We start from the raw sequence: 13,450 nt of genomic DNA on the forward strand, positions 1-13,450 counted from the left end.
GATGGTGGAAAGAAAGAATGGTAGAGTATAGTGTAGCGTCGTGCTAAGTCTCAAGCGAGAAGAGAATTTACTGTGACTTGCAAATATATGTCACTTTCCTGTGCATATACCCAAGTTTTACTAGAATCCTTTGAACCCTTGCTAAGACAAATGTGCAAAGGGGATAGCGTAGGTAATGAGAATGGAAATTTTGTACATTTAATTGAATTCCTCCAAACGGTGAATAGAGTCGATTGACCATATCATATCTAAGCGCGGCAGAGTGGGTGGACCGTATGACAATTATGAGGCCGTCTCTTGTCTAAAATATTACAACGCCGCCATGTTGAACATGGTTTTTTTTTTGTACGTAACATTAGAAATTCATTGTTTTTTTCTTCTTCTTCTTTGTTTATTTTGTTTTTCCTTCTTTCACAACTAGCAGTGCAATCGCGTATAATAATGTCCATAATATGTATTTTTAATTAGCTAGATTATTAGAGACAACTGATCAATAGATAAAACTGCATCTGGATTATTAATCGTTCGTTTCCAACCTTCAACTGGATTGGCTTATTAAGAATTATCGGTATCATTTTCAACGCAGAGTAAATTTACAAAAGAACGAGCGTAAATTTGAAGAGTCATTCGTCGGAATAACGCAGCTTGCTTGCATATCCATTGAATTATTACTGTATCTTTTTAATTCGCGAAAAAATATATAAATATATTCTTAACGCGTGGGGATAAATTGCATTGTTATTCGAAAGTTTGCTAGGGAATAAATAGGAATTTAGTTTTGAGAAGTTAATCCGTGCTTTTAGTTTTCAATTTTCGCAGTAATGGTAAGGGACGATAGAGAGCAAAGTATAAATTTAAAAGACGACGAGCTTCCAAATCCACAGGATTCGATCCACGAATTCTAAATAGAACGATAACTCGCGCACTTTATGATTGTGAAAAATACTTTTCGCCCATGATAAACGACAAAACTTTAATAAGAGGCAGAAAAGTAAAAAATATCGATGACTTGCAGCCTGATGCATCTCTCGGTTGCACGCTCAGTCGCTTTCTCTTTCCGTTCGCTACGAGGATCGCTCGTTCTTTTTTTTTTTTTTTTTTTTGACAATGTCGCGGGGAGGGATGGAGAAAGTTGAGCCACCACCTTATATTCCTAGTTTTATGTCCGTAGTTCCACGTCCACGACAGCAAGAAAGCCAAGCATTGTACTAGTATGCGAGAAAACTTGGTCAGTTGGCAAGTTGAGCGTACTTTTCTTTTGTCATCATTGCATAATAATACAAACAATATATGACTGGTAGTTGGGTAAAGCATGACTTCCGGTTTTTCTCCTGCTAATGCTTCTATGAAGAAGTTGTAAAGATTTGAGGAGATACGGTAATACAAACGATGCTTTCCCAGGGGATGCAAAAAGATAATTAATCGCGATAACGTCCGATTAAATTTATGAATTCCTCTGACATAATAATAGATTTTATTTTTCTGCTCTCCGCGTGCTCCATTACGCCATTATAAATGTAAAAACACTTATTTATTGGACGTCGGGACAATCGATCGATTATTTTGCATTTAGCATAATAATAAACAATGCATATAACTCTTCGAAAGATATCGATAATATTTTGAATAAGGCAAGCGCTATTCTAAAACTTTGTCCGTTAATGAATATTAAATAAGATTTGACCCAAATACTAATTTTCTAATAAAAAACATTTTAATAAACATTGAAGGATATTGTAGCGAGGAAACAATGAACTCGCCTACGTATACGTTCGATAAAACGGTGCGTAAATAATTTTCAATGGTCTCGAAGTAGATAGACGTACGGCCAACTCCTCTGCGTCTCCTCGCAACTTGGGTAGTAAATTCTGGAAAAAGTTTTCGCGAACGTAAAAGCAACATTATCTAGTCGAAGCGTATAACGTCGTTCTGTTACGAGCTTATATCGAGACATTGCCCACGGATCCAAGTGAAACTCGTCCAGTGACGGGGGATGGCCCTCGAGGTAATGAATACGACGACGACTACGACGACGACTACGACGACGACTACGACGACGACTACGACGACGACGATGACTACGACTGCGACTACGACTACGAGTACGACGTCTACGAGCCGCTGGAATGGCTTTCCGTCGCATCCCCGTGCACACAAGCGCTCGCCATAATTCTCCCGGTTTTTCGCGCGTGTAACGCAAAATAAACTCCTGGACTTTTACGCAGTGTCGGGACTATGTATGCGCACCGCATAATAGCGGTCGCGGATGCCGAAAAGGCGCGAGCCGTCCTCGTCCACCCCGCCTACACCCCCCTACGCCCACGAAAACTCCGCCCTTCCATATGTGTGCTGGGATATACCCGGGGTTTGCCAAAATTATATCGATCGTCGCGTGGCCGCGATGCAAAGCGCCTCGCGTTTTCATCTCCGGCGGCAACGCGAAAAAGAGAGGACGCCCCCGTCGACGTCTTATCCGAGCTGAAACAAGCTACGTTCATCCTCCTGGACGGTTGGTGGGAGTGTGGCGGGAGGGTGGAGGGGGGGGCTGAAATTTAGAGCTGAACGCGCTCTCGCCGACGACGTAATGCGTACTTTTGCCGAATTTATTGCGGGAGGAAGTCTTTTCAGCGTTTTCTTTACGTGAATTACCGCGTAGTCGTGGATTTATTGTGTTTTGTCCGAGCAAGAAAGTATAGAGCCCTGATTGGTAATAAGCTCTCGTCAAATTCGATCGATCAAGATTATTGATAAAAGCATTAATTCGGGCTTTACGTGGAATTTACGAGCGCCATCGGGCTACAATGTTTTTTATCTCATGGACAATCGACAATTTCGTTAATGCCTGTGATTACGAGCCTACCTCTACCTCTTCACCCCCTATACGTGTCCTTTATAACGGCGAGATTCGCAAACTTTATGAATTCTTTCGTTTAATAAGAAAAGCGAGAGAAAACAAACCAACGACCGACTGCACACACGCCTAAGCAAAAGCACAAGCACGAGAAGACTGTTTTTTTTGCATTATTTCGACGGCGATAATATAATATGCATGATACCACTAGCTCAATTATCATTCAACTAACATTTTATTAAAATTAATTATAAAATGTCGTGCTCTTATCGATATAAGATCAAATAATCGTTCGTACTTGGCTCCTTGAACTTATTAAAATATTGCGCAAATAAGACTCAATGGTTAGCAGTGCTTGGCCGTCACTCCACGGACCATCGAGCGTGACGCGCTTTCATTGCCTTTCTCCGCTGGCAGCAGCAGCGACGCGTCGTACTTTGCGATCTATTGAACTTGAAACGATCGGTGGTTTCCATTTGATAGGTAAAGAAATTATTATCGATGGGGTTTGTTAATGTTACGATTCATCGAGTATTGGCAGGCCTGTTGCGTGACTTGGTCATCGGAAAATGGAGGTAGTGCCTGGGTGAAAGCTTGCGGTGAAATAAACAAGGACGGGAAAACGTGACCGTGTAACAAAATACAAGAAGAGCACGTGCGCACTTCGTTTCGGCGACGGTGGTTGACGGTTGACGGCACGCGGGAAAACAACGTAGACTCCGGCTCGTTTGGATCTTGGCTATTTTTGAGAACGGATAAAAATAATAATCGGACGTGACGTTCGTGTGCCACAAGCACCGGAAATCGAGGGCCAAATGAAAAACAAAATCTATTGCGTGACGCAATAGCCGCGAGAAGTATTTCGTCTATTAATAACGCTTTTTCCACTAAATATTTTGCTATACAGATCGTTTGGTTTCTCTTTAATATGACAATTTCGTGACTATAATATCAGTATTTCAGAAATTCCCTCGAATTCATTATTCGCTGCCTATTTAAGCACCAATACGTGGAAACAAAAGCTATACTGTTTAAAAATTCTCTCTCTCTCTCTCTCTCTCTCTCTCTCTCTCTCGTTGTTACTTTCACCCCACCCTATTCCCCTCTCTCTATTCGCTCGAGTGATTGATATTCGATCGTTTCTTAATGACTTACATTTTCCATCAAATTCAGCATTCTTTTTATTAATATTTCCAACCAAAATGCACGATACTCTCGCATAATACATTATTATTCGGGCGATAAATGTTTATAAAGAGATAAATAAAGTTTAATCTACTTGAAGGCATGTAATTCATAAGAACACATAAAAGTTTAACCACTCTCAAGGATCTTATTGCCGTTCGAGCAGCAACATTTTCTTCAATTTAATGGCCTCTAACGTTCCGGCCTTAAAAAAGAAATCATGATATAAGAGGCATTGAGAGAGTGAGATTGAGAGAGAGAGAGAGAGAGAGGGGGGGGAGAGAGATAGAGAGAGAGAGAGAGAGAGAGAGAGTGAGAGTGAGAACACAAGGGGGATTCAAGAGACTCAGTTGTAAAATTTGAGGAGGGATCCCGAAGAGAGGCGCGGAGAGCAGCTGATTAAGGAGGCTCGAGTAGAAATATCGCAAGGTTGCGCCGTCGGGCCATTCCCTGGCAACCCTCGGTGGTGCTGATCCTGGGGTGCCGCGAGCAATTATGGCGCTGAATTAAGGACGAGGAAAATTTGGTAATTAGGGGGGGATTTGATACGGATAAAGTATACATTACGACAATTTTTTGCCCGCCCCCGCCCATATTCGCATCGTTTGGTGGAGTTTTGGCTGGATAGGCTAGAAGCACGTCACTTTGACTTGTGGCTAAGCAAGTTTTTAATAGCACATTGTTTTTCATTTTCTAATTTTGCGCCAAATGATTGTTTACGCTGGAAAAATTCTTCAAGGCTCGACGGGTACGACAGCCGAGAGTGTAAAGCACATTTGGAACAATATAATGCGATCGTAACGAGGTGAAGTCGCTTTTCAAATAACAATATCTTTAATTGTATAATATTGAAATTTATCGGAACGTGCGTGGTTACATAAGAGCGAGACGGTATTTCGTTAAAACTCCAGGATTTATTAGTACAAACATTCCAAGCATTAGTGGTCTAAAATTAAGGGGCTATTTATACTGATATTTCGACAGGCTGGAATGCCCGCACATTACAATACGTTAAATCATTACAATGTTGAAATTAAACTACGGCGTTAATAAAAGCCGAGGACGTAAGTCTCGCGTCTATTTAAACTCGCTTGACCTTGAGAAGCTCTTAACAATGCGGCGCGCGACGGCATCTCGCCTCGAGTTCCTCCGACCCCGCTCAATAAGCATCCTCCGCCCGTATTATTCGAACACTCCCGAAGCTACGGATAGCTACGGAGTCGAGGTCACGAGGGCGCGCTTTTCCCGCGTTGGTTCGATCGCTTCGCCGCCGGGCAGTCGCCGGCCATTCAAAGCACGACGGACATGCCCGACAGACGTCAGAGGGTTTACCGGATGGCGCGGTGCTGTCCGTCACCATGGGCGTCGCCATCGTGTCGCATCGGACGGACGTGGCTCCGAAGTAGCGCGAGACTATATATCTCCGTTTGGATTACATCGGGTTGGGCAGGAACGCGGCCGTCACGCGGCATCGCGTGAACGATAAATGGAGCACCAGAGACTATACCGGGGAACATATATTGTGTGTGTTTGTGTGTGGGGTGGGTGGTAGATGTGTGGAAGGGGGAAGGGGGAAGGGGGATGGTGGTGGTGGTGGTCGTGGTGGTGGTGGTGGCGGTGGTAGCGGTGGTAGCGGTGATAGCGGTGGTGGAGAGAGGCTAATATATTTATTAAATGACGGCCGAGCAAGGAAATGCCTTACACACTCTTATGGCCCCTGATACGGTGATTTTGACGAACTCCGTAGTCTCGGTTGGCAGGGAGCGAAGCTTGCGGTCCCTTCGATTAGGATCGCCAGGAGATGCCTTTTCTCACTCTCTCTCTCTCTCTCTCTCTCTCTCTCTCTCTCTTATTTTTTTTCTTTTTATATGGGATTCGACGTTAATAATTGTAATATATTTGTGGCTCTCATCTTGGCGGGCGTGGGCCTTCGTATTGCCTTGCCTTCGCCACGTCAGGCGACGTAGCCGTGAATTTTCAAGGGCGCTCTCGGCAGTTAAAGTACGATAGCGTAACCAAGTCCCGAGGGATGTGTAGATGGCTTGTTTCATTAATAGTCTGGGCAGTGCGTAACTACGAGATACATAGGAATGCTGCTTAATCAAGCCTCTCGCCCGAGTCATCGAAGCTCGCGATTTTTCGGCAGAATTCGAGGCAGCGATAGGCAAAAGACACGCGTAACAGCGGCAGAAAATTACTGGCGCTCGAAGACTCGGCATTGCTGGGCATTGCGATCCGTCAGAGCGAGTAAACCAGAGACATAAATTTAATAGGTCTCACCCCTTCGTCGAGCTTTATGGCGCCAGCGAATTTCCCATTAAATAAACAAGCTCCCGTGTTCATTACATCGGGGCTTGCCATTCCCCGATCCTCGATCCCCGATCCCCGATCCCCTCGTCATCGTCCTCGTTCTCGCTCGACCTTACACACGCACGCACCCACACACTCATCTGCGCATACAAAAACTCAGTCACACGCGCGCGCGCGCGCGCGCACACACACACACAAGACCAAATACTACCAATAGGCCTCTTTCCTTCCACCGATGTAGCGGCCGCCGACAACGACGCATCCGTGGGCTTAAATCGCGGGCTGCGGTTAGCGCCTCCGTAAGGCTTATTCCAGCGCCTTCCGACGTTGCCCGGCACATGGAAAATTAAGCGTCGCGGCGCCCTGGCCAGCACCTAACGGCGAAACCTGCGCGTTGCCAATGGCGCGGACCGACCCCGAGTCCTTCGACCTTTATATTTCACCGGGGGCACTCAATTAAATAATTCCCCGGGCCCCTTCTTACAACTCTTCTAAATGCCTCTAATGTTTAATTCAGATGTCGGACTTTTACGTCTCGACGGGGGCGCATTAATATTTTGTTTCTCCCTATTTTCGCAGTAGACTGAAATACGTATTGCGCGAGTGCACGATTAGCATAGTTGATGGATGCCGTCTCTTGGACAAAAATTCGCGTATAATTCGGGAAGTGATGCCAAATTTTGCGAATTCACGGCATACTCGATATAGATTTAACGAAACAACAAATTAATTCGTATACTTAACGTCAACGGGTATTGGTGATTTATAAAGTATTAATGCCAAATGTCTTTCTGGCTTGATACGCACTTTCTAATTTGGTTTAAAATCGCAAAGTTCCACCGGCCTGCCTTTTAAAAAAACAAGTTACTTTTTGTTCATTTTTTTATTCCTTAATTTCTGACTCTAGCCACATTTTTGCTATGTTTTTTTCATAAAAATTCATAAGCGCGTGATATGCTAATAGAGGGAAAGTTGTTAACTGCTAATTTGCACAAGGCTAAACAGTGGATTGAATAAGCCAGCTGCTAATTACGATTGCGAAAAGTTCATTTAATATACTACGTCTCATTCAAAAGAGCTGCCCAGAAATATCGTTATCGCCACCTTTTTTTGCTTATTATAAGTTATAACATTCCGATATATTTTCGTTGAAACTACTACCACCGATACTCTTGAGCTATGTACTTTGGCAAATGTATTTGAAAATGATCTCTCTCTCTCTCTCTCTCTCTCTCTCTCTCTCTCTCTATATATATATATATATATATATATATATATACATTTTTTTTTACCACTAAAACCTCTGGATTCGCAATGCAATTGATGAAAAAAGAGAAAAAAATTTCTCACATTCGAGTAAAAAAGTAAGAAAAAGGTAACCTGAATTATCAGTGGGCAATTAAAGTTTTCCGCGGATTCATCAACATAAAACGTTTCGCTCGTTAACTCAATGAGTATAGCCAGCACCGTACAAAAAAACGTCACTCGACTCGACTATGAAAAGCCGCCGTTGACGCGAGCAAAGGTCCAGCAACTTGTTTTTTTTTTTATTCGTATTCATTAGCAATGATGTTATAATAAACTTTTTCATCGTTCGCTTCGCTCGCTTAACGCGCAAGACTCGATGGCGTTCCATTTCGCGTTCTTCGCGCTTACACGCACTCGAGCACAGGCGTACTTATACAGGCCTGTTCAGCGCGCGCGCAACCAAACAAGTGCGACAGCGCAGTAGTACGAGGTCGGCGGGATGGGGGGGGGCGATTGGGGGTATAGGTAGAAGGGGTTAGAGAGGAGGTCGAAGCACTGTAACTCCTGTTTGCTGATAATTAGCGCATCCATCAGCCGCAGCAAGCCGCCAGCTAATGCCGATCGTACGTTATCGTTATCACGGCCTCCCCATTTGGTCCCCCGACCTCCCAATCCTTCTCTCCCTCCAGTATCAAAATCTATGCATCCACCCTCGACCCGCGCTTCTACTCGCAAACGTTCCGACGCTGCAAGCCCTCCTACCCACCCGCTACCCCTGCCGCCGATTCATGTTCAGGTATTAGAGCGCGACGATGCGGCGTCGGCGGCAACTTTGTCGATACGACCAATAATCTAATAACCAGTCACCGCCAACGCATCGTAAGTTATCTCAGGGGGCCCTGTAGATTTTCCACGACGTTTGCCCCTCTCGACTCGTTGGACACCGATAAACATCCGTCGTCGAGCGATCGCCGGATTCACATTGCTTTGAAAATACTCACCTCCTTTGTTTTCGTCCGCCGCCAATATATTCCTCGCCATTTTATTACGTTTCTGTGCGTCACGCTATTAACGCCAGCCTTATTTCGAGCGTGATTATGTGCAGTTTCACATTCGTTTTCGTATCCGCGAGTGCTGCAAATGGTTAATGAAGAATCGAGGGACGAGCGATGGAAAAAAACGGAGACTCGATGCTATTTTGTTGTTTACGTTGGCGATCGATTTCATCGTGAGTTTTCGTACGACAAGTCAGAATGTTTAATCTATTTTTAAATCTCGTCGTAGAAGTATGATGGAGGGCTTAAAATTTTGTATTTACATAGCTTTTTTTTTTTCTAAAAAATCGTGTATTTAATTTCTGTACTTCTACAGCAGCATTATTTTTTTTCTTCGAATTATTATGTCGATTAGTTGAAATTTTCAATATAAACATCATATAGGATAATTTTGCATTCGACACTGCACCTGAGCATAGTTTTAACAAAAAATACTTTCTTTTTTTTTTTTTAATAATATATCGTTAAGATTCCGGCTTCACGCTGAGATTATACAACGAAGATAATTTGAGTAAAAACCAAAAAAAAAACAAAAAAAAAAAACAAAAAAAAAAAAAAAAAAAAAACAAAAAAAAACAAAAAAACAAAACAAAACAATAGAAAAGAGAAAAACGACGATGGGCTTAGTTGGAAGAGCATCCATCGCGAAAATGAAAGATATGGAGTTGGATTTCCGCCCGAGTAAAACCGCGTGCCCGTATTTTCGAATTCCCTTATTTTTACGTAACAAATACAATGTATTATTATAAGGTCGTGTTATCTCTATAGTCTTCGAAAATCTTTACAAGTTATTTATTTAGAATTTTTTTGTTTGCATCCGAGCGAAGATCACAGATTTGACGCTACTCGTGTATAAAAAGTTTATGCTGGCAAGGTGGTGCCTTTGTAAAATGAAATGTATCAGATTATTTTAAACTGCCGTTATTATCGCGATGGAAAAATATTCGCAACGAATCCGCAATGGCGTCAGTGTCGGCTGTTCTTTACACAGACGTTGGCATGAACGAAACAACGCGCTCATGACAGTATTACGCTCGAGGGGTAAAAGTGCGCGCGCGCGCGCACGCGCTCGGTACGCTTGTATTCCATATTTGAGTGCGGGGAGTTACACCTACTCATATGTGTTCGATCTTATCGCGCGGTGTACAAAGGGAAGAAGGTATTGGGAGGTGAAAGGGAAAGGAGATACGAGCAAGAAAAATTAAGAAACCATTCGAGCGAGGGAGAGTGTGTGTGTGTGTGAGCGCGCGCGCGCGCGTGTGTGTCTGCCTTTTCATGGGTTTTTGTGTGTTTGTAAGAAAACTGTAGGTTATTCGCAAAGATGATAAGAATTTGATATTCTCATTTTTACGGAGAATTTTTTTAAAACTTAACCGGTCATAGCTATGTATTCGAGATCGAGTTATGAAATTGCTCGAAAGGAAAGAAAGATGGGCATTTAGGTAAGCTATTGCTACATATGCACGCAATGATTATTAGTGACAATCGCTATTATTATTATTGTAATGTCAATGCAGCACAATGACAAACGTGCAATAATCATTGTTACAAATGAAAATTTAAAATTTTAAATCCTCGGAAGGTCTCAAAAGTCATGATGTCCGGCATAAACAATTCATACCATTCATACGATTATTCGGAAATTAATATTTCTACATTTATTCATAAACCAAATGCAATTGAAATGAGAATATTGATAAAGAGGCTCGAAGAAACGAGTGGGAAGGTTTTATTCGATAGTTGCGATATTTATATTTAAGTATTAAACATCATAATTACGGAAAACAAATAAGAGGCAAAATACCTAGGAGAGTATTAATACAAACGCTACCTGAAAGTGCGAAAAGATATATATGTTCGTCTCGTATCCGTAATGATAAACTTACGCACAATTACATATGCGTAGTTGGAGTATTAAAAAAGCTTTTGAAAAAAATTAGTTAGACCGCCAATTTCGAACTTTCATCTACGAGGCAGATAAGCATTATCCATCATAAAATTCACCTGCGCACAGTGACGAACGGAGATAATAAATAATGGAGCGAGAGGGCGCGAGTTTGGAGGTTGGTGGTTGATGGGTAAGGGAGTGGTAGGCGGATTGAGATGGGGGGCGGGGGCCGAATGCACACGTATTCGACCATGGCCGAGCGCTGATATAGAACGACTAAACAGGCCGTAGATCAGCCGGGTTAGTTACAGCTTGCGACCCCGACGCTCCATTGCCTGACCAAATCCCACTGGTGTTCTGGATCATTTGCCGGCCCGCGGCCGCCGATGCGCACGTACGCGCAGGACTCGCGACGCGAGCGGATAAAGTCCGAGTCTTCTTCCTCTTTTTTCTCTCCTTTTTTCTCTTCTGCTTTCCCCCCCCCCCCTTTTTTTTTCCTTTGCGCCGCCCGCTAAGAGGAGGCAAGTAGCAATGCGCCGCCGTGCCCAGCAAACGTATTACTCGCGATTGTAATTGAGCGCTTGAGCGTTTTAACGGCGCGACGGCCGACTCGAAGAATGATAAGGATTTCAATCTGGATAGTTTTAATGCAGTGATCCATGTCTTTAGTGAATGCCACTGGAGTGTGCGATGTTTAATTAGAAACCAATTTGCTTGGAGTAGTGTGAATGTAGGGCCGCTGTGTCTGTGAGATGATAACGACTTGTAGGATCGTTTCCTTAATATAATTGTATTGTAAATTTTTATTAAATTTAATTTTCCTACAAAAATTAAATCGATGTAAATTTCATCGATGAGAAAGAAAATTAAACGCCACTCTATTTATACAAAAATACTACGTAATTCAACATAATTTCTTTCAAAGCTCCTTCTAATCCATTATCTTGATTATATCTAAATACGTATATGTGTAATACATATCGATATATCTATTGTGATGAATTTTAGTCTTGCATGCTACATTCCTTTTTTTTTTTAGCGCAATCGACAAATTTTCTTCCACTTTTAACAAGTGATTGATTTTACGGTGTAACGAGGTGTTGTGGTAGTAGTGAAGCGATGATTCGATGAATTACTACGATTACGTAGGTGAACGTTTTATTTGCTGAGAATTACGGTACAAGAGCCATTAAAAAGGACGTTTTATATATAAATTATTTGCTCGACGTTTGATTACGAATGAAAAAAAAAATCAAAGAAAATATTTATAAAAAGAAAAGAGAAGTGAGAATGTGCCCTTGATAGAGTTGTAAAATAAATTTCTAAGCCGGTCGAACCGACTTTCAGTCGGATTTTGTAAGTAAAAGGTTACTTGCGAATAAAGATAAACGGAGCACGTGGCGAAACAAAGTTAAACTTGAACGGGGATCGTTAACTTAGGTTAAATCAATTTAAGATATATTATTCGTGAACTTTGTAATGGAAAGCTTATTTATACCATACGGGATTCCGGTTGCGACGTTTCTTTGTCCAAAGCCGGAATAGAAACGCTTGCATATGTGACACTAGCGCGCGCGCGCGTGCGCACACACGCGCACACAGACACACAGAGTTGGCAAAGGTCAATCTCTGACGTTGCGTGTACGTAGTCGTGACTGTAATCTCGGGGGACTTCAGGCTTTACTGTACACCAGGATAGAAGATTAAACATTCAACGTATTGCGCATTTACCGGAGGCTATTTCCAATATTTCGCACTGGCGCTTTGACTACCTACGCGATACAACAAAAAGGATTTATCGTGCAATGAAAATGAAAAGTCGCACCCTCGAATAAAATATTTACGAACCCGTAAATTTTGAATTAAATAACGTACTCTGATGCGCTTTTAACTACTATAATAGTGTGATAAATGATTATTTAAACGAACCGTACTTTATGCAGATTTATTAGCGCACTGCAATGAGTATTATTGTCGGAGAACTGGCTCTGATTAAAAAAATAATATGAAAATTCCAATTCGATGAATGATTTTCTTGCATTTAATAATTAAGTCGTATGGATTTATGGACGCTTTGTCGCCTCTCTATACGCAAAGGGACTTTAACGAGTCGCGCTCACGTAAGAAGTAACCGACTTATAGCCAAAACATATATTACGTATAATCATTAGGGTGCTTTAAACGTTATATTGATTTTTGTTTCAGGTAAGGACGATATGGCTAAACCGCATTGGACCTGGTTGCAAGGTGAGTTGTGCTTTTTCGTTGAACCCAAAAAAAAAAAAAAAAAAAATAATAATATAACAAGAAAAGAAAGAAAAAAAAATCCAAAAAACAATCAAACAAACAAAACCTCTTCCTCTCACACATTTCCTAAAGATCCCATTATATGGCAAAAACTATCCAAAACGAAACCAAAACTTTATCTTTCCGCACCGCTTAATGTAATTTTAATCTCTGCCCTGAGGCGAATGGAAATTTATAGCTTCTTTCCCGAAGCCAAAGACGCGCGTTTCGTTCCTCAGTCTCACTACCGTGCACACTACAATTCGAAAAAGGAAAACCGCCATCCAGTAACCGCCATCGCACAATTCGGGGAAATCAAAAAGTGCCCGAAAAACCGTGCATAGGATGGTTTCAACCCCCTCCCCCCTCCGCCCTTACCCCTGGGCCGATATTATCCCCTCTCTCGCCGATAGTTTACCGCGTCGAGAAACAAGAAGAGACCAGCTGACTTAGAGATACTCGGGACAACATAGATGAACATATCGTCCCGACTCGCTCACCATCTCGTTCCAATCGTTCTTTTTTCTTGACTTTTTACGCGCAAGCAACGTTGAACAGCCACGGCCGTATGTGCCTTCGGGGGGCGGGGGGGGGGGGGATCGCTAAATATTGGCTCTCGGGGGGGAA

General features: G+C 42.4%; 1 protein-coding gene across 1 annotated transcript in view; it reads left to right on the top strand.

The window, feature by feature from the left end:
* The window catches only part of LOC105363004 (homeotic protein ultrabithorax-like), a 76,562-nt gene that overhangs the window by 61,799 nt on the left and 1,313 nt on the right, over positions 1-13,450 (top strand). The window contains exon 2 of the mRNA XM_011500573.1: positions 12,743-12,784. Within this exon, the coding sequence (XP_011498875.1) occupies positions 12,743-12,784 (42 nt within the window). The remainder of the gene's footprint in view (positions 1-12,742; positions 12,785-13,450) is intronic.

Source organism: Ceratosolen solmsi, unplaced genomic scaffold (genome assembly GCF_000503995.2).
Source record: "Ceratosolen solmsi marchali unplaced genomic scaffold, CerSol_1.0 scaffold56, whole genome shotgun sequence".
Classification (NCBI taxonomy): Eukaryota; Metazoa; Arthropoda; class Insecta; order Hymenoptera; family Agaonidae; genus Ceratosolen; species Ceratosolen solmsi.